Genomic DNA, 20815 nt, shown 5'->3' on the forward strand with positions numbered 1-20815 from the left:
ACCAACTGTTCCAAATACATAAGTGATAATTAATGTAATGGTGATCAGATTATTTTGTATTCTGTTTAAATGTTACAAACTTATACTCAGTGGATTTTTCACATTAGAATTTATTGTACTTACTGTTCCTTATGAAATGAAATTGCTGTTTTTACTCAAAGTGGATTTCAGTCACATTATAAATTAATTCATCCACTTTAATTACAGCATAATTAATTAATCTAACAAATATTATTATTACTAAATATAATGAAAATTTTCAAGCTTCTTTAAGATTTTAATCACTTTATGCTACCAATACAACATATTTTTGCTTTTCAACCAAATTATTCTTTTTATGTTATATATTCCAAATAATCAGTGAGGTTACTTTTGTTAAACCTGTTTGAATCAGAGTGTATATGTAGGTGAATTTAGTCATAATTAAGATTTCAAAATTACCAAAATTCTGGTCATTTGTTAATTTAAAAATTAGTTGACCTTTTGAAGCATTTTAAAAGGTATGTACATTTATGTACTCTTAGTAAAAAAGAAATTGAAAACTTTGCTCATTCAGACACTTTGAGAATTTTCAGACACCTAATATGTAAAAAAATAAACCAACATTTTAAAACTGCTTTTGAATCACAGATGTCTCTGAAAATTTGATGAAAACTGCAGCTTCCTCTTCCTAGAAAAAAGCACATGTGCGTATATGCACATGAAGTTTTGATTTTACAGTTCATGGACTCTCTGAGGTCTGCCTATGGACCCACCAGAAGTCCATGAACTCTGGGTTAAGAACCTCTGCAATAAACCCACACTTTGCTTTGGCAAAGTAGAAAACTTACCATTAGAAAGTATGATTGTTTACGCTTTCCTTCTTTAGGGGCATGTATCTGAAAGGAAGGATTTTTTTTTTAATCTCCCTAAAAAACTTTGGCTCAGTGATCCCTCCTGTTTAGCCTTAAAATGAGGACCAATTTCCTTTGGGTCAAACCCCAAACTCTTAGTTTCTTGACTTTCTAAATGCTTGACAACTATAGACATTTTAATGAAATCCAAATGGGTGAAATTCAACACTTCATTCTGATTTTCTTTACAGATGTTCTTAATAAGGACACTGAAGAAATCCTTAGAAGCCTAGCTTCACACATCAGCCAAGGGAAGAAAGAATTCATTGGAAAATTAAGATAATAAGTAATTCTGGAGTGTTCCTGTACCAGTCAATATTGAGCACTTAGAGCATAAACCTATAATCAGCTTTGTAGGGAAGTGTGTAAGTGACAGGGCTAAAGTCTGCTGGTAGATTCCTGGGAAGCAACAGAGTTAGATTAGACTACCTTCTGGTGTGGGATATTGATTCTGCTCAATAATTTTCCCCAGAAAGACTTAATTTGTCTAAGTGACAGGTTTTTTAAAAATGAATACAGGAAAAAGAAGCTGGAACAGTTCCCTTTGGCTGTCATAATATTGAAACAATTATTTCAATAATGAAAGATAATAGAAACTATATTGCTGGAATATAATATAAATTATATGATTGGAATTTTATAAGTAGAATGGATGTTTAAATACCACACGTAGGTAGAATAGGTCACTATAATCATTCTGTTCTTCCACACCCTTTACTTGCTAAAGGTGGATAAAAATCAGTCTTCAAAGCTCTGAATAGAATAGTTGCAATCTGGAGAATCATTTTCCTGAACATTCTTTGAGCCATCTGGAGAGAAGGATTTGCACACTTAGATGGACACAAAAATTTATGTGGAACATTTTCATCAATAAATTTGAAACTTTGGAGGTGAAAAAAATGCTCAATTTGTCTGAGAAAATATTAGTGTTCTGGTCCATCTTAAAATTCCCAAGAGTAGTGTTGACTTTATAGGAATTTGTGGAAGTGAGGCACATTAACCTGAAAGGAAAGATCAGAGAGAAAGGTACTCATGATTTTGAACTAGTCAGAGTTCTGAATTCTGATCCAGAACTTGTCACTCCTATTAATATTTCCCGAAGAGCTTTAGGCAATTTACTTCACCCCACTGCCACTCCCAAGCTTATCTCTTTCTTATTCCATTAAATGAAGATAAAGCTGATCTAATCGGAAAGTTGTATAAATTTAATGTCATGTTAGAAATATTTCAATAGTTTTAAAGCTTATTTAAGTTTTAGCATCTGGTAAATTTGTCCCTTTTGTCTTACATTTTCAGTTGAACATGGCTGCAAAACAAATGAGCTATTGTCAGTGAGTTTGTGACTAACACCATCAATAATTAGAATAAGTTAGTAGGTGACTGAGGAGAAAATAGAAGTGTATGGGAAGGCAAGGTTCTAGAACTGACTTACACCATAGGAAAATAACTTAACTTTTCTTTTCCTCAATTTCCTCATCCTCAAATGAAGTATCAATAAAATCTTCTGTGTGGTCCTTAATTATACCTGTTTTTGCATAGTTACATGTGTATTTTTTTTTTAGTTTGGCCTCTTTCCAGTAAACTATAAGCTTTAAGGATGTAGAGAATTTGTCTTTCTCGTATATCAGCGTATCTCTAGTTTCACAGAGTAGCTTCTTATTAGATATCCCATAGTAGATGATTCCTAAAGTCCTCTTCAATTCTAAAATCTTGTTCTTTTATTTAAAAAATGTTTATTATGAATATTTCCAAGCATATAGAAAAGTATAGAGACTAATACAACAAACTCCTTACACGCATCACTCAGTTTTGTCAAGTCTTAACAACATCTACATTTGCTTCAGGTTTTTTTATTAAAGAAACAAATATCATAAATACAATTAGAATCCCCCTCCACATATACCATTTTCCAATTTATTTCTTCTTTCTCCCCAGAGGTAACTATTTTCCAGAATTTTATGTTTATTATTTCCAAGAATGTTTTACACTTTTACTATATATAAACTACATATCATGTCTTCAAACATTACATGAATGACATATGCTTGTCAATCCACAACTTGCTTATTTTTTCACACACTACGTGCTTGAGATTAATCCATGCTGATACACATAGTGCTAATCCATTTTAACTTCTATTCCATTATTTATTTATCCATTTTCCTGTTAGCAGACATTTATGTTCTTTTGAGTTTTTTTGATTATAAACAATATTTCAAACAATATTCTCACGTCTGTTTCTACAGACGTGCTTAAGTTTCTGTGGTGGAATCCACTGAACAGATAAAATCTTCAAATTCACTAATCTAGACTACAATATCTGATTCACTTGCCTATATTTTTATGGAGATAGTTGATCAAGTTATTTCCTTTTTATTTTTTCTTTTGACCTGAGCAGGAAAGGAAATATTAATCAAGTTGACAAGAGCATCATCTTTTTACTTCTAGTCTTTCTACCTCTAACCAGACAGAAATAGGGCAGAAACCTTGGAAAAGTCAAGATTAACATAAAATAGGGAAATGCAGATGTATCTAGATCAGAATCACATAAAAACAAGGCCATGTCCTGTCATCACATAATGATATTTACAACACAGCACTGTCAATATGTGATGTTGTAAAAACAGTGCCACATGGTAAATATTGAAGAGGCCTGAGTAAAGTCCCTCTGAAAGCTTATGACTATGACCCAGTTCATAAGGAAATAATTTTTAGGACAGAGAAGCAGAAACTTTTCAGACCAAATAGCAAAATAATGGGAAATGTTCAACTCTGAGCCATAATACCAATTAAACCACTGCTTTAACCCTGTCCTTAAATAGGCAAAATATCTCAGTTTAACTTGACATTCCAAATTTTTAATCTTGCCTTGAATTTCAGATGATCTATATGGAAAGATAGGATATAGGAAAAGTTTTCAGTCTGTCTGTACAGTTAAACAGCTACTATATTTCAGTAGATATTCCCTCATTCAATAAATATTAAAGAATTTGAGAGCATTTGTATTATCTACTTAATGTAGTTTCATTTTCAAAGATTAATTTTCTTGTTTAGATAAAAGATGTAGGGCATGAACAGAACAGTTTCACTGGGAAGTTTACCTTGCTAAAAAGACAGGAGCTATTACATTCTATCTTGTCAATGATCCATGGATAATGGGTCACCAGGGGATTTAAGAACTGTATCTTTCAGTTCTTGCCAGGGAGGTATATCAGTGTGCATTGATGTGAACCATAATATGACACACCCTGAAGAATCTTCAAAACCCTCAGGCACTCTCTCAGCTGCTGTCATCAAGATATGTGACTAAAGGTTGTCAGTTAAAGATGGAATCTTACAAATAACTTCAGTAACAAAATGCTTTTTACTATTTCTCCATATTAAATTATAATGAAAGAATTAATCCTCAGGTTTAAAAATCCTTAGAGTTTTTTTCCCCCCACTATCTTAGAAGAATACCTTTTCGTGCTAATATGGAAAAATAGATGGAATATAGATTGTTTTTATTGTTAAATGTGTTGGGGTTGGGGGAAACAGGTTGTAAAACAACATAACGTGATCATATTTGTGTTGTATATTTTTAAGTATGTTCTTACATTTGCATATCCACAGCAAAATGTCTAGAAAAACATACCAAAAATATTAATAATGGCTACCTTTGGGGAATGGAATTAACATCATCATTACTAAAGGAAGGAGAGATAAGAGACTTTGCTTCCCTGGTAGCTCAGCTGGTAAGGAATCTGCCTGCAATATAGGAGACCTGGGTTAGATCCCTAAGTTGGGAAGATCCCCTGGAGGAGGGCATAGCAGTCCACTCCAGTATTCTTGCCTGGAGAATCCCCATGGACAGAGGAGCCTGGCGGGCTAAAGTCCACGGGGTGGCAAAGTATCAGACGTGACTGAGCGACTAAGCGCACACACACACATATTATTTGAATTATTTTTTAATAATAAGCATGACTTTTGTGTCTAAAAAATAATTTTAAGATACATTTATTTTTCAATTTAAAAACATTACTTTCAATAGACAGTCTTCTAAAGAGTCTCTAAAAGTTCAAGAGCTTTAGGAAAACAAATGATACAACATTTTCAAGTAGAACTTAATTTGTAAACCCACATTTATTTTTACTGAATTAATGAAATATTTTATGGGAGTGAAGTGAAGGAATTTCTTAATATTTTCTAGCTATTGTGAAGTCAACAATAGTTACTTAACAATGTGTTTATGTTTACCCCAATGAGAACCATTCATCCCACAAGCTAGAGAAGACCTTATTATACAGAGTAAATTCTCATTTTATAGGTGAGAAACTGAGTCTCAGAGAGGTTAAATGTCTTGTCTGTAAACAGTTCCAGAGCGTAAAAAAAATTAAATCTTCTGACTACATGTCCATGACTTTTTCCATCACAAAATTGCTTCCTACACTGAAATATTAGTGTAATGATAATGTAAAGAACAACAATAACAAAAAAAGGAAAACAATGTAATTTAGGTCTGATCTTAAACCAGCATACATCCACACCTCGATACCTAAAGCATCACTCATAGCAAATTAATGTTTTTCATACAGAAGCCGAAGTAACAGGTCATCTGGTTACAATATTTAATATGCCAGTTGAAAAAAGAATTATTTTTACTTCTCTGTGATTTTCTCATCTTAATTATCACACTCTCTTTTTTCTCCTTCCTCTTTAAATTAGTGGCTGGATTAAGCAAATAAAGAAGGGCAAAGAAATAAAATATGGAAGCCAAACATACCTATTTATGTCAAAAAGGGAAAATCAAGTTTTGGGGACAGAAGCAATAGAAAAGCAGATGAAGAGACCATGGTAGAGTAGGAAGAATCAAGGCAGAGAAAAATATGACAGCTTCAAGGACAGTGAGTTGTTGTTGTTGTTATTGTTTTAATGAGCTGAGATTTGTTTTATATTTATTATTGTAGGCAGATAGTAAATGGCTGATGGATAAGATAAAGGGTATGATGATGTCAAGGCTAATGCAGTTCTTAGTTTCTAATACACATAAGAACTACCTGAAGTGTTTCTTTAAAATGTGGAGTCCTGAGTCTTTATCACCAGGAATTCCATTCAACTCACCCACTGAATAAGGGAGGGCCTGGTGGCTCAGATTGTAAAGAATCTGCCTGCAATGCAGGAGATCTGGGTTCGATCCCTGGGTCGGGAAGATCCCCCTGAAGAAGGGAATGGCTGCCCACTCCAGTATTCTTCCCTGGAGAATTCCATGGACAGAGGAGTTTGGCAGGCTATACTTCATGGGGTCACAAAGAGTGGGACATGACTGAATGACTAGCACCAGAAATAAGTACCCTGGATAATTCTAATGACCACACCTGGAGGAACACTGAACTGGAATTCCTGGAACTCTTAAAAGGTAGAAAGCAAAGAATCAGGATACAGAAACCTAGAGAAGAGAAGAGATAGAAAAGAGAGATGTGAATAGAGATCAAGGAAGAAAGAAAAGGAAAAGTAAAAGATGTAACTAAATTAAAGGAATGATTTAGAAGAAGCATGAAAGTGGGTGTGACTAATCGGAAGCAATAAAGCAAGATGAAAACTAAAAATATTGAGGAAATGAAGGCTTTATCTTGGATTTTAAAAATAACATTTATTATTTTTCTCCTTTATAGCAATAATACATATTTATTGTGGAAGAGTTGAAATATAAGAAAAGAAGAAAAATGGACTCTTAGTTTGTTAGTTGCAAATAGCTCCTGTTAACATTTCTGTGTATCTTCCGTTAGTCTTTTGTTTCTGCTGAGTTTCTGGAAGGTTTTGTTTGGTTATATAGTTTACCCCACTATCCAGAAGTAGAGCCTCCCAAGAAACCTTTCATAAGAAATGGTGTAAACCAAAGAAGCGATTACCTTAACACACATCTTGCTAATGGATACACAGAATAAATTGAGATAAAGCACAGATGCTCAGAGAGACAGTGCAAAGCTATGGAAGTTTGATGGTGAGATGCCAAGTCTAGTTCTCAGAGAAGAACCTTGTCGGTGCCATACTCCCTGCTCAGCGTGTGGCACTGTCTCTATAATAGATCCTGCAAAACAAACGCTAAATGCTATTTTCACCTTTTTATGTAAAAGTGAAAATCCTCTTGGCATTTCTTTCCAGTCAGTGAAAACATATACTGATGTCTTTGGGAAGAATAAAACGGAGTAAAGTAAAAGCAGGGGATATCTGTATATGTCATTAAATATCCTGCTTTTATTACATAAGCATCTCCTAACATAAGGTTATTAATGGAAACTTCATTTTTAGCATCTGCTTAATATTCACAATAGTCAGTTCTCCTTTCTTCCTTACTGACAGAACTTAGGTTTTTCAGGCAGTCAAGATCTTTAGAGAAGGCCGGTTCCATTTGGTGGGCAGAATGTGAATTTTATTTGGTCTAAATCAACCAGGATGTAATTCTATTCTCCTTGGTAGTGGTTGCCCGAGGAAGGAACAAGTGACCTAATTCCAGCCAATAAAATATGAGGGCAGGTATAGAGGGTGGATTTATGGGAGAGATTCTTAGTTCTTAAAAAGTGATAACAAGGAAAAGGTAACCCCCTTTTCTGCCTATAGAATGTGTATGAGAAGGAAACACTGGAGCTGGTAGCTGGAGCTATTGCAGCCACCGTGTGGCCGTGAAGGGAGCCAGCTACACACTGAAGAGGGAAGAAGAGGGAAGTAGAAAGAGCTGGGCTCTGGAAAATCTTGTCACTCCAATTAATCACACAGCCGTGGGCCCTACCTTGAGACTTCTTGTTAGGTCAGAAAATAAATCCCCTATAGTTTAAACCCCTTTAAGTCGGGTTTTCTGTTTCTTGCAATAGAAAGCATCCTAACAGATATAGTATTATAATTTCCTAACAATTTTCCTCTTTAGGCTACTTGTGTTACTTACAATTTTTCACTATCAGTTTTTTCAAAGAAAAAAAAAGTTACATAGCTTACATAGTAATTTGTGTTGGGAAAAAAAAAAAGCAATAAAGAAAAGAAACAGGAATGAACTTGAAGTATCTCGGGTCATCAAAGCTGAATCATTCTGAATCTCCACTCCCTTTATTGCTCATTGCTGTCAGCAGAGGTGGTTATCACTGGCAAGTAACATTTCAGAAGGAAAAATTGGGAAATACAATCTCAACATAACACGCTATTAAGGTGAACAGAAATACTCCTCTGAAATAGAAAAGCTATTTCTGTTTGTAGTGTTACATGGCTGTATGAACTTTTTCTCTTTATTATAATAAAATTACTTGGTCATAAGAAAGGCAACCTGTTATGCTGTGGTAATTCCATTCTCATGTTAAAATTTGCTGTAGATTCTACACTGTTTGATCTAAATGCATCTAGTCTCTCCCACTGACAATATTCAAAACCCAGTGTTTCTCAAGGGCCTTCCAGGGGTTGGCTGGGCCTTCCAGGAGTTGGCTGTACCTCCAGAATCAAAACTGGGGCAAGAGTCCCCAACTGAAATGATTTAAGTAAAGAAGTTCAGATGTCAATGCTAATATCTAACAAATGAACAGTAGAAGAGACCTCCAGTAACTGCCTCTGGTTTCATCACCAGTAGTGGTTGGGTCCATTTATAACTTGAGAATTTAGATTTGTTTACTTCTTAAATATTTAGTTGTCTTAGAGTGAAATTTTGGAAAGGTTCCTCATGTAAGAGAGGATATGCCTGTGCAAAATAACAATTTTAATCACTGCATTTATCAAGCACTAGTAATAAAAACAATGACTTACATTTCAATATTAGCAACAATAACACATTCAGAATATAACAACTGATTACCATGGAATTCATTTATAGAACTTATATTTAAAATCCCACACACAGATTACAAAATGAGACTAAAGTCACAACTAAATACTTCACTGTTATTCGTAAAGTTCTTCAGCACTGTGGTTGTGACTCGTGACATTTCCTACTCAGGAGTATTGATTCATGAGTTGACTATGGTAGAGGGTGTAAGAAAAACACAGGCTAATCTAAAACTCAAATAATGACTCTTTTTTTTCCAAACCAAAAAAATACCCAACAAATCAATTTCATAAGCTACACGGTATCACTTCCCCTATGAGGTCTCATAAGTTTGTCTCATGCAAGAATCATTTCCTGCATACTGGAACATGCAAAGAAGAAGAAAACAAAAAAAAAAACTCCAAATGCAGGGAGGAACCCACTGTTCAAAAGTTCACCTGTCATCAACCAGAATGTGAAAAGAGTCTACACTGGGGCTGTTTCCTTCTAAATCTAGATGGATGCTGAATGTAAGAGTCCAGATTGAGGAGAACCATTAATTTAAGCCCTATTATAGATTTTTAAAAATTATCTAAGTAGTCTAGATTCTAAAAATGAGGACTTCTCTGGTGGTCCAGTGGTTGAGAATCCACCTGCCAATGCAGGGGACACAGGTTCAATCCCTGATCTGGGAAGATCCCACATGCCATGGAACAACTAAGCCCGTACACCACAACAATTGAGTCTGCTCTAGGGCCCACACACCAAAACCACTGAAGCCCCACCGCCTGGGAGCTTGTGCTTGGCAACAAGAGAAGCTACTGCATGAGTAGCCTGAGCACCACAGTGGAAGGGCATCCCCTACTCTCCCCAACTACAGAAAAGATCACAGCAGTCAAGACCCAGCACAGACATAAATAAGTAAATAAATCTAAAAAAACCCCAAAGGGTTCCAAAAACGAGCTGCTAGATTTAGAAGGGCAGAAACTGATCATAAAAGTCATTGGAAACTATTAATAGCACAGGGCTTGGCACATGAAAAGCACATAATAAACTTTTGTTAAGGAAATGACTGCATAAATACATTTTCAATGAATTTACCTGAATTTTGATAGTGTGTATATGGAAAGGGAAATTGCTTTCTCCACCTTCTCTATTTTTCCTCATTCACTATTGATTCCCACCTTCCCCCCCTCCTTTTTTTTTTCAATAAAAACAAATGGAGAGGAAGAGTATTCTGGTTGCACCTGTCTGTATTTCCTTGTGACAGGGACTTCAAGGATATGCCTGAGCTTGGTAACGAGCAAGGGTCAATGTCTGATAATTCGACTGAACCCTGTGCTATGGAACCGTGCTGCTGGGAGTCAGTTGGGGTGGGTGGGGCAGCAAGACTGACTACATGGAAAAAGCCTGCTGGATTAGGGGAGCTCCAGGGACAGTCAATGTGTAACCCTGCCCTAAAGTATTCAAATCTTCTGTGCCAAGGTGGGCAGGATCTTGAGGGAGTAGGGGTAGGGAGGTCACCGAGTTAATTCTGTACAAACAAAAGAAGACAAACAGTTTCATTCCTCTGAATACCACACACACATGCACCCCCTCACTCATCCCCGCCCCCTCTCCTCCACAACGCCCTTTGGGCCCATCCCTTGTTGGGAAATGCATTTGTGTGAGCATTAGACACACAGGCTTAGCCAGTGGACACTTTGTGGGAGAGAACTCATCTCCCATAAGAAGGGACTTCTGACCAGCACCCGTGCAAAGTGAACCATGAGTCAGGAACACTTTTTGAGACCTCCTTGTAAGCTGTTTTGAACAAGGCATAGGTGAAAAATTTTGAGTCTGGTCGTCAAATCCCTACCTAATCTTCTGGAGGATTCTAAGGTAGAAACTTAGGGCATTTTGCCTGGTATCTCCCTGAAGATGAAATATGCCATGCCCACACAAATACACAAGTGAAAAAAAAAATCTGAGGATACGTAATTCACCCTGTTGCTCAGTATTAAAGTTTGTGAGGATACAGCCACTGGGCCCAGGTTCCTCTGATATTCCCTCTTAGGTGCAATTATGTCCCTTTTGGTCTCTGCAGTAGTACTGCCATTTGTCTGTATCCAAAGCCTTCCACTCAGGTCCTATAAGAGGTTGTCATTTTCTTAGTGTCATATTCCCCAGGAACCTTTTGGGAAAGAACTGAAGTGCCTCAGAAGGTGATTACATATTTGCCCTGAGCGCTATACACAGAATAACCTGTACTTCTGGCATCTTCCCAGGGACAAAAGGCCAACCAGTGATGGAAACCTTGCTAGTGACCTCAGTCAGTTTGCTTTGCAGATAAATCTGAACCTTCTAGAAGAAAAGATCTCCACTCTTGGGGAAAAAATATTTTGTGCAAATATAGCTAAGTAGTTTCTCTTTTCTCGTCTTGTCCCCCATCTTCTGAAGCATGGACTTGCCTGCATTCTTCTGTAGGAGGATCTGAGACTTCTCCCCCAGAGGCGGGGTAAATTCTGTCTAAGAGCCAAACCATAGTGTTCAAAGTCTAATGGTAAGAGAAGTTGCCCATCATAAACTATGACAATAGGTCAAGGACTTCTAAAAGTGAAGTGGTGAGAAACTCCCTTCTTTTTCCTTATGCTTCTTCCCACCTTGTGCTTTCAAGTGGGTTCAGTTATTGAAGTTGCTGGTTATTAACAGTGATAATTATACTTTTACTAAAGGAATAATACACAAGGAATCAGAATAAACAAAAAAGGAGAAAAACCTCAGAGGTATCAATTTTAATATCTTCGAAAGCCAGAATGACAGCACAGTTGACCAGTTCCAAAATGCCACAGCACTAAAAGGGAAGAGATGAAGGTTCTGTAAGAGGATTGTGAGAAGTCTTATTTAAAAAAAACCTCAGGATAAAGAACGCCCTTCAGTACGGAATATTTCAGAGACACACCACGCCTCCAGAATCCAGAGGAAAAACAGAAGTCAAATAGCAAGACGCTTTTGCAGGAGTGTTGAAACAAACAAGAAAACATTTTTATTTTGAAAATACAGTCTTTAAAGATAAATTTGGCTTCCATTTCCCGTACCTAGGTGCATCCAACAAGGTACAAAAACAGACAAAACAAAACAACGAAACAGAGACCCTCGACATTATGTACAGAGCTCTAAAATGAGCTGTGAATATCTACAAGAAACTAGCATATGCGCTTTGTGAAAGGATGTACTTGTGTGGCTTTCTACAGTTCTCAGTCCTGGGGAAGGAGAGTTAACCCCCTGAAGCTGCAGGTGTGGCTGCAGCCGGGGAAGAGCTGGGGTCAGTGAAAGGTTGGGGGGGGCACCCCGGGGTGGGAGGCTGGAGAGGTATCTGGGGAGGGGGGCGGCGGCGGCCCGGACAGATCCGGGGCTTCTCTAGAAGTCCTGCCGCGGGGTGTGAGTCAGACTGTGCCGCCGCAGATCACAGTTTCGCCTGAACACTTTGCCGCACTGCTCGCAGCTGTAGGGCTTGATGTCTGTATGGGTGAGAAGGTGAGTTTTCAGATTACTTCTCTGATTAAAGGTTCTTCCACATGTGGGACATTTGTGTGGAGATTCCTGTTCAGATGTGAAGCAAGCAAAGGATTAATCCTTCACACCAACACGGCACCCTTCTCAACAGTCTCTGTCTTATCGGCATCACAAGCGTTAACGGAACACGCATACGACAACAAAGAGGGGACTTGCAGCAACAAAGCTGTGCTCCTAATCCTCCAATCTCGAAAACACAGGCAGGGGCACACACAGGGGCCTGATCACACTGATAACCGCCAGTGGCCACTGCTGTGGGCTTTGTGATTTCCAGCTCTTTACATTTCATCACCATGTCATAGGCAGGAAAGGGGGGAAGGAAAAACTCTAATCCTCTCTTAAGGAACGACATTCTCCCGGGTAATAATGCCCCTCTTTGGTGCAAAATTAAACTATTCCTCAATGTTCTGAAAACTACGAATTATGAGGCTCCTGGGAGAGAGAGCGTATGGGATTTCACCATGCCTCCATTATCGAAATTACCTTTATTTCCTCCTAAACACGAAAGCTTTAAATGCAGGGCACATCAGGTGAAAAAAGAAATAAAATTCTAAAATTAGTATTTAGAACAATGAGAGTGGCCTCTTCTTTAACAAAAACACATACATGTTTTATGTTAAATAAAATTAATTTCATGTATAAGAAAATCAAGTGTTGCTTTCTCCACCTAGAAAACTGATCTAAATAGAGCCTTTTATGAGAAAGAGCCTGCCATTGAACACCTTTTGTAGAGCAAAAATGATAAAACAGAACCAGTCACTGCTTTAAAACAAGAAAACAAACTTACCTGCATATGTAAAGTTTTGTGAACAGCTAGAGTTCTAGACTGACAAAATCCTTTCCCGCACTCCTGACATTTGAAGGGCTTCTCTTTGGAATGGATATACCTGAAAATCAACATACGGTCTCATTGAAATGGCTTTACCACCACGGTGAGGAGTTTCTCTTGACAATTGCTTTAAATGAAGTTGTGGTGGGGGGTGCAGAAAAAGGATTTCCATTATTTTTGTTTTTACATTTCCGCCCCCCCCCCCACCTCGTGTAATTCTGTTTCTGGTTAATCTCAACTAACAGACTCTTCAGAACATTCCCTGGACGCCGGCTTTATCTACACTTGATCGCCCTCTCTGGTGTATCCTGGAGCTTGAAGCCCTATCGAATGAGCTCTTTCTGGCCTCTGCGGCTCTCTCTGAGATTTAAACTGGTCAAATCAGGATGTAAGGCAAGGCTGAGTTTAGGGGGACCGATTTTAGCGAACCCCTTGGAAGCCGCAGAGGATCCCTACAGAAGTCCTACTTTGGGGTAACGACAGCAAGTAGAGTCCAGGGAACAGATACCTTCATCCCCACTCCTTGTAAGCTCCCCACCATGTCCCCTCCCTGAGGAAAACACTGACATTACGGTATTTCTTCAATTGCCTTTGATTAATGCGGAGTTGAGAGCATGGAGGGGATGTGGGGAGCTGTTCCTAAATTCTGTAATCTCAAGAACCCCACAAATAAGTTTAAAAGAAAGGTTGCTATGGCAGGCTCTAGGGTGCACCTAGGGGCCAGTCAGGGAAGGGAGGGAACCAAGCGGAGGTGGCCACGATACATTAACAGAAATGGTCCTAGGGCAGGCGGTACCTGGACCACCAGAGACGGTCTTCCAGGCTCCTGGGCTCTACCTGTCCCACCTCCTAAGGTCCACCTGGTGGAAACTGGAAACTGCTCCGGAACAAAGAGCAACCCGGCAGATTTTAATTACCAAAGGATGGGAGGACCCTCCCTCATCCCAAACAAGACACAGCAGCAGGGGGCCCTGCTGAGGAAAAAGGTAAAGGTTGGGGGTTGGTTACAGCTGGCTGGGAAGGGGTTCGGTGGGGAATATAGTCTAGTTCCGAGAGGATTCTAGTGACACTTGGAATGTCTATCAAAACTCAATATTCTGGATAAGCTGTCCTCCCATCCCCAGGCCACCCTCCTCCGCACCTTACCTATGATCCCTCAAGTGATCTTGCCTCCGGAAAGCCTTGTGGCAGATGTCACAAGTGTACGGCCTCTCGTCGGTGTGGGTCCTCTCGTGGATGAGCAGGTTGTAGGATTTGGTAAAGTGTCTGCCGCAAAACTTGCAAATAAACTCTTTTTTCGTTTTGGAGGGCAACCTCCCTCGGGAGGGCTTTCTGTCCGGAGTCAATTTACTGAGGCCGGAGATGGGGCTCCCCAAGCCCGGGCTCAGCTTGCTCAGGTCTGCTATCTTAGGGGGATCCTCTTGCGTGGCGGCCACGGCCAAGTTGGCAAAGTCAAAACGGGGCCGGTCCTTGTGCAGGGCCGGGAGGACGTGGGCAATGGCTCCCTGCTTGGGGTGGAAGAGGTGGGTGGTAAAGGGCAGAGCCGGGAAGGAGAAACGGGCATCTACAAGGCCCTGCGCCGCCGCCATCTCGGTGATGGTGGAGCGGGTGATTTCGTGCACGTTGGGGTACCCCAGAGTCCAGTGGTTCATGTGCATGGTCTGCACGGCGCTGAGACCGTACAGGCCCTGCAGGTGGTCCACCGCGGCGGGGAAGGTGTTCACGGCCTGCAGGAAGGAGTAATTGGTGAGCTGCAGCGACGGGTGGAGCGGAATGGGCGCCGGCAGGGCCTTGCTCCCCATTTTCCGGGATGTTGCAGGGCGGGGGTAGCCACCCCTTTTTTCCAGGACTCAGAAGCGGATGGGCGTGGGGCTCCGGCGAAAACCCAGACAACGGCACACGGAGAGAATCCTAAAGATGGCTGGGGGAGAGAGGGGAAAGTCGTGACCATTATCCAAGCCTGCTTGGTCTGTCCCTTAGCACCGCGTGGGTTTCCACACCTTCCTTCTAAGACCCCCTCCCCACCCACCCCAAGGCCCCCCCAGAAGGAGCGGTGAGGGGACCTTGGCGCGCCTGCCTAGCCAGTTGACACCAGGCTTAAGCTCAATCCCTAGGGCCAGGGTGTCAGGCGTGGTCGCCGGCGAGAGCGGGTGGCCCGTGGGAAGATCGGATTCCGGACACGTGCGGGGAGGGGAGGAAGAAAGGCGGGCGGGGGGCTCCAGGCGGCACCCAGTCCGGCCCACTCACCCCCTACCCAGTGGGGCGAAGCTTGGTCATCCCTGACACCCCGCTGTTCCAGCACCCGCCGGGCCCGGCCGAGCCTCGGTCGCCCCGAGCCTCCAAGGTCCCAGGAGACGGTGCATCGTGGGTCGGACCCGGGCTTGAGGGCCCGGCTCAGCCGGAACGGCTCCTACAGCCGAGCCCGAGACCGCGGCCGGGCCGCCGTTCCTGCGCTTGGCCCGTACAGCGCCGGAGGTGTGGGTGAGCAGCCCGGGGACGCTTTGCGCTCCTGGGCTGCCTGGCCCTCGGAGGGGCCGCCTTGCCCGATGCTGACCTCAGAGGTTTTCTTTTTCCTTCCTCTGCCTTGGTCCCATTTATCAGCGGTGACGGGCCACAGGAAAGAAAAGTGACACCTCGGGGCCAGTGAGGCCTGGAATCGCCCCCTCCTCCTTCCCAGGGGCCGTCCCCTCCCACCCCCCACTAAGATCCCTTCCAGATGGTTCGGGCTCAGACAGAGTGGGTAAGGGGGGTGGCTGAGGCCAGAGCCCGCTCTCCCAGACCCAGCGCCCAGCTCTCGGGAGTACCCGAGCACCTCTCGACCTGGCCCCCGGAGCGGCTCCTGCACCCGGGAGGCCCCAGGAAAAGAGGAGACGGGGTTCCCTGGGGAGGAAAAGGCAAGGAGCAGCAGGGTAGCCGGCCTGCCAGTTCGACGGAAGCTTGTTTATCGGCCTGCAGTAGAGGGCGACGCTGCTTCTGCCCCTGGGAAGCCCGCCCGGGTCTTCGGCCTTGGGCCTATACAGGGAGCACGCGCTTGCCTCTCCCTGCGCCCCCAATGGCAACGCGGAGGTCTGGTTTCAGACCCCGTTTCCCGCGGCGCCTCACCTGCTTACAGGGCAGGCCCACCTTCTCCCACGGCCAGCCCCTTTTTTAGCAGCCCGGGATGCCAGCTCGGCGGCCCGGCACCAGCCTCTGAAGGCGGCTCCCCAGGTGCGGGCGTCACAAGCTAGGCGCTTTCCCTGGAGAAGTGCAGGCAGGCCTGTCTGAGCCATCAAGCTTTACGCCCGGCTTTTGAACCCAGCAGGAAGATGGGAGAGTCTGTTCAACCTTCATTGCGCACTAGCCCTTTCTGCACCTAAATGTCCTTCTCTAGTGTTGGAGAAGAGTTGCCTCTGGCTCTTTCTGAGGGCAGGCTTAGGGGGCTGCGCTAATGACACAGCGCTCCGGCCAGGCAGAAGCTGGCGGCCTCCACGAGGGCCCACACCCTCCCTCCTCCTCTGTTTGAAACGACTGGGAGACAGCGATTTATTAACGAACCGCTTCTGCCTGGTGGTATGCGGTCTGGGAGTTGAGGTCGGGAGTTAATGAGAGGTGTGTAACAGTCAGGGGGTCTCAGTCAGACCGTTCAACCGAAACTGTAAACCTCCATTAGTAATAAACTTTCCCACCACAAATCACAATTCATTTTTCTTCAGTGGCAACCCTCAAGCCCTCTCCTAGAGAGGTAGGGGGCAAAAAAAAGGATTCTACTAACATCTCTGGTAATCTGATTGTTTTCCTCTTCCATTAAAAATAATAAGTTATACCTTTATTTCCTTCCTTTTGCATAAGGAGGATTTTCTAGAGATTCAAAATATTATTTTTCCCCTAGTATTAAAAAGTAGCCTCCCCACATAGAGAGGAAACCCAAATTATTATTTGGGTGTATTCCCAGACTGGATTTCTTAGAAATAAATACAAAAGGCAAAGTGTAATTCCCACCACATTCTCCTGGTAAGTATGTGCATGTGTGTGGGGTGTGTTGTCGACTGAAGGAATAGCATGACTTGTGAGTATGATTCCAAATGTATAAAGTGAACTCTGCTGTAAAGGTTACATGTTAATTCTGCCAACAGAAACTTGAGAGCCATCTTCCTTCCCTTTTCACTGAATGGTTTATAACCCAAATTATTGCCTCTGTTATAATTCAGCTTCATGGTGGCACAAAAGTGCTGTTTCATAGTATGTGTTCGTTTTGATTTGCAGGACAAATAGTTTCTTCATAGAAGACAAAAAGCAAGTCCTTCACAGAACCATCCTAAATATTCATTAAACATTTTTCCCATAAGTAATTAGGGAGTTTAGGTTTTCACTCTCCTGCTGAGTAGTTGGAAATATATGTCAAAAGATACTTTAAGTCAATGCAGAGATCTAAAGTACTTTCGTTTTTGTCTAGAGCTGAGCATGTAGTTCTCACACTCAGCTTCAGGCAATAACAGCCATCATCTGCTGTCACTTCTTCACCACCCTGTTCCGGAACATTGGTTACTTTTAATTTTGCAAGGAAAGAAACTTAAACCAACGAAAAGACATAAATATTACGGTGGAATTGAGGCTTGTTTTCTTTCATCGATCTTCTTCACAAGAATTTCCAGACATGTACAGAAATTTTGTAAAATTTAGCTCACTGGCTGTCAACAAGTGAGAGGTGTAGGTACTAATTTCAGTGCAGTGAAGCCTTCAAAACATTGGAGGGGAAAAAATGGTAATTCGATAAGGAGTCCTGCTCTTTGGTAATGTGTTATTACACTGAATTATCTAAAAAAATATACAGTCAGGGGTCATCTGCTAAAACCTGTGGGTTGGTGTCTGAGAGAAATGACTGATGGCTCCATAGGCTCGCTGAATTTCAGCCCAAGCCACAATAGAATTTTACGTTAATCAGAGAGCTATACTCCAAGTAGATTTAAGAGATAATTTTTTAAAAAAATAGAAAATAAAAATGGCCAGACTGGGTCAGGTGAACAGAGAGAAACCACCGCGAAGTTCCTGCCCCTTCGCTGCGCCTCTGCCTTCCCAAGGAGTTAATTAAATTAAGATGCCTTCCGCATAATCTGGGTTCTGTTTCTCTCTGCTCCCTCGCTCCCCCTGCATGAGTAATTTTCTTGTTCTGCTCGGGACTGCAGTTTGTTTAGCAGAGAAAGTAGCTGTCTGCACCGTTTGGCTCCGGGGAAACTCCAGCCCTCTTTGTTCCCCTGCTAACAGGTAGGCAGACACAGCCAGCACACCCTCCACAAACACCTTTTTCTCCCTCCTCATTCTACAGATGCAATACCTTTCTCCGTTGCTCTTTCTGGAGAATCCCAGCGTTTAAACCCCAGGGGGATTTGCCTTCTGCCCGCCTCCGCCAGGACTGGAGGGTGGGAAGAAAATCAAAAGGCCGGCACAAGGTTGGAGAATTATCTAGGACTGAACTATTACTTTCCTCCTGAAACGCGCTGGCTCGGCAGGCACCGTGTGTCCCGGCTCTTCCGCGCTGCCGCGGCTGCCCCGGGACGGTTGCCCCTGCTCTGGAATACTTTGGCAGGGTAAAGGGGGGAAAAAAGAGTGTGTGGGGGGAGCGTGTTGTGGGGTTTTATCTCAGCGTATGTAGATCAGCTTTTAGAAGAAGCTTTGCTGAGGGCTTCGATTCAGTGTTGCAAAACAAAACTAAAAACAGTATGCGAAAGCGCGTGTTGTTGCGTGTTATCTGGGAGTGGCGAGCCTGGGATCCCATAAAGTGAAAAATACAATGCCCCGGGAATGCATCCATGTGATTTATTTTACCCGAGTTCGGAACTTGTGGCACGCCGGACCGAGACTCGGAGCGCCCCGGCTGCAGCCTGCTTTCCTTAGGGCGGCTGCAGCCCCCTTCCCAGAGTGGACACTTACCTCCAGCAGAAAGGTCCGCCTGGGCAGCGCCACTCAGACCTGGTCCAGGCAGTGAGGCGCACGGCTTGGAAAGGTCATTGGTTCCACGCCGGCCAAACTGCTTTTTCTGCGCGGAGTCCCGGGAGCCGCGGACATGATCTGGAGGATGACGGGCAGCCAAACCAAGAGCGGATCCTCGCCTTCGTCTGTGGACGTAGAATGTGCAAGGACCGGCGGATGGTAGAAGAACGCGCTCAGCGCTCGCCCGGAACCTCGCGCCCCCGCGAACCTCTCGCCGCCGACTCCGGGTAAGGTCGGAGCCTGCAGCCTCGCAGGGCCATCACCCTCCAGCAGCTGCGAGCGCGCCGAGCTCTGTCCCCGCCCGCGTCCCTCCCCAGGCTGCCCGCGGCCGGCAGACTCCAGCTTTAGTAGCGGCCCCGCCTCCCCTTCGGGCGGGCGTCCCGCCGCCGCGCGGGGCCCCCTGCGCCCAGGCTCCGCCTCCGCGCCCGGCGCCCGCTAATGGTCCACTCTGTTTACTTGTGTTTGGATAGCAACTGAGTCTTAAAGGCACAGGTTTGCTCGAGGTTTCCCTGTTACAGAGGCAGAGCCAAGGCGACGCGGTTCAAAACTCACACACAAACACAACGCCCGACCCCTTTCTTCTCGGTGCCACTTTTCCTTATAATGTTAGAAGCTGCACAATTGGCTTTCTGCCTTCCGAAGACCCCCGCCGGGAAACCCAAAGGGCATTTTTGTAGCTTTACTTGGCGCGCTCGCAGCGTTAATTTCCACATCTTAACACGTTTAACATAACTACCTTCTTCATAGGTAAAACCAGTCACTTTTAGATTGTATTCTCCAGCATATATCACCCTTCCCCCAATTTTAAATAGTTTTGCACGTACTTATGGTCAATTATGACTGTATGGGTAGTCTGTTTTCGCCTGCTGTTTTCAAAACGAAGTTTGTTTATAGAGGTGACAATTGACTAATTTCGTAATTACCTTAAAGACATATGTGGAATATCCCAGGAGAAATTTCTCCCGAAATTTAAGCTTTAATCAGCCAGTGTACATTTCATAAGCAGTTAACCGACTTGGTTAAAGGGGTGGGCACCTGCAACCCATTGGCAAACAATAAGGAATCCATCTGGAATGGGTGAAGAGCAATCATTTAAAATATTTAGGAAAATACTATTCCAGCGTCTCAAACTTGTACATCTTCATTCCCAGCAAAAAAAAAAAAAAAAAGAGTTCATTGTTCAGTCGCCAGGAAACTTAATCGAATTTGAAGTATAGTGATACATTTTTTCAGGTTCTTCTAAAGATTTGGTCTTGTGTGAGTGTAACTGCAGAACGCACTTCAGCTACTCTGGAAGTAGGGTGACCGAGTGACAGAAAGGGGATGACATACTCTCATTTTAAACAGCCTCTTTGCAGATGAGATCTGCCGAGCAACACTGAACAAAACGCCCTTCGTCCCAGACGAGTTCGCCAGAGGCGATTTCCATCAGCCCCCTGCAAGTCGGCGCTTTGAGGGGCACAGATCTTCAAACCAAGAGGCAGTACAATTCAAAGGTGTTCCGCCAAAATATGGTTTTGAATGTGCCGCCCCAAATAATCTCAATTGTGCGGGGAAGTGGACACGTATAAGCAGAAGACTAAAAACTGTCAAAAGGTCAAACAGTGATTGCGGAGCCACGCAGAAGCTACGGGTTATTATTTGGATATAATCTCTTCCATTTTATTTATGCAGAGGTGGGAAGATTTTTTCGTTCCTTTGGTAAAACATAATTCAGAGATAACATATCTTTTTTTTTTTCTTTCCAATTTCAAATTTGCAAAGGTTAAAAAGTGAGCTTGGAATTAAGAGTGTTTAATATCCTTCAACATT

At 42.8% G+C, this 20815-nt stretch overlaps 1 protein-coding gene across 2 annotated transcripts; it reads right to left on the reverse strand.

Moving 5' to 3' along the window:
- Positions 1 to 11411: 11411 nt before the first annotated feature.
- Positions 11412 to 19368, reverse strand: OSR2 (odd-skipped related transciption factor 2). Of its 2 annotated transcripts, none has more exons than XM_040260997.1 (4): positions 18944 to 19368; positions 14183 to 14957; positions 12995 to 13094; positions 11412 to 12234 (listed from the first exon to the last, which is right to left on the reverse strand). In XM_040260997.1, exons 2-4 carry the CDS (start codon positions 14836 to 14838, stop codon positions 12052 to 12054), a joined length of 939 nt encoding a protein of 312 aa, XP_040116931.1. In that variant the 5' UTR covers positions 14839 to 14957; positions 18944 to 19368; the 3' UTR covers positions 11412 to 12051. The 2 variants fall into 2 exon arrangements, with proteins under 2 accessions (XP_040116931.1, XP_040116932.1); XM_040260998.1 differs by having other exon boundaries at positions 11412 to 12152; positions 18944 to 19333.
- Between the last annotated feature and the right edge of the window lie 1447 nt (positions 19369 to 20815).

This window comes from Oryx dammah, unplaced genomic scaffold (genome assembly GCF_014754425.2).
Source record: "Oryx dammah isolate SB20612 unplaced genomic scaffold, SCBI_Odam_1.1 HiC_scaffold_19, whole genome shotgun sequence".
NCBI classification, from domain to species: domain Eukaryota; kingdom Metazoa; phylum Chordata; class Mammalia; order Artiodactyla; family Bovidae; genus Oryx; species Oryx dammah.

What these genes read in the sequence shown, in the direction of transcription:
- OSR2 (XM_040260997.1), bottom strand. Translation starts at nt 14,838, where the DNA reads ATGGGGAGCAAGGCCCTGCCGGCGCCCATTCCGCTCCACCCGTCGCTG. An exon ending in GATCACTTGAGGGATCATAG is followed by an intron (nt 13,095 to 14,182) that starts GTAAGGTGCGGA and finishes GTTGATTTTCAG; the next exon opens with GTATATCCATTCCAAAGAGA. An exon ending in ACAAAACTTTACATATGCAG is followed by an intron (nt 12,235 to 12,994) that starts GTAAGTTTGTTT and finishes ACATCTGAACAG; the next exon opens with GAATCTCCACACAAATGTCC.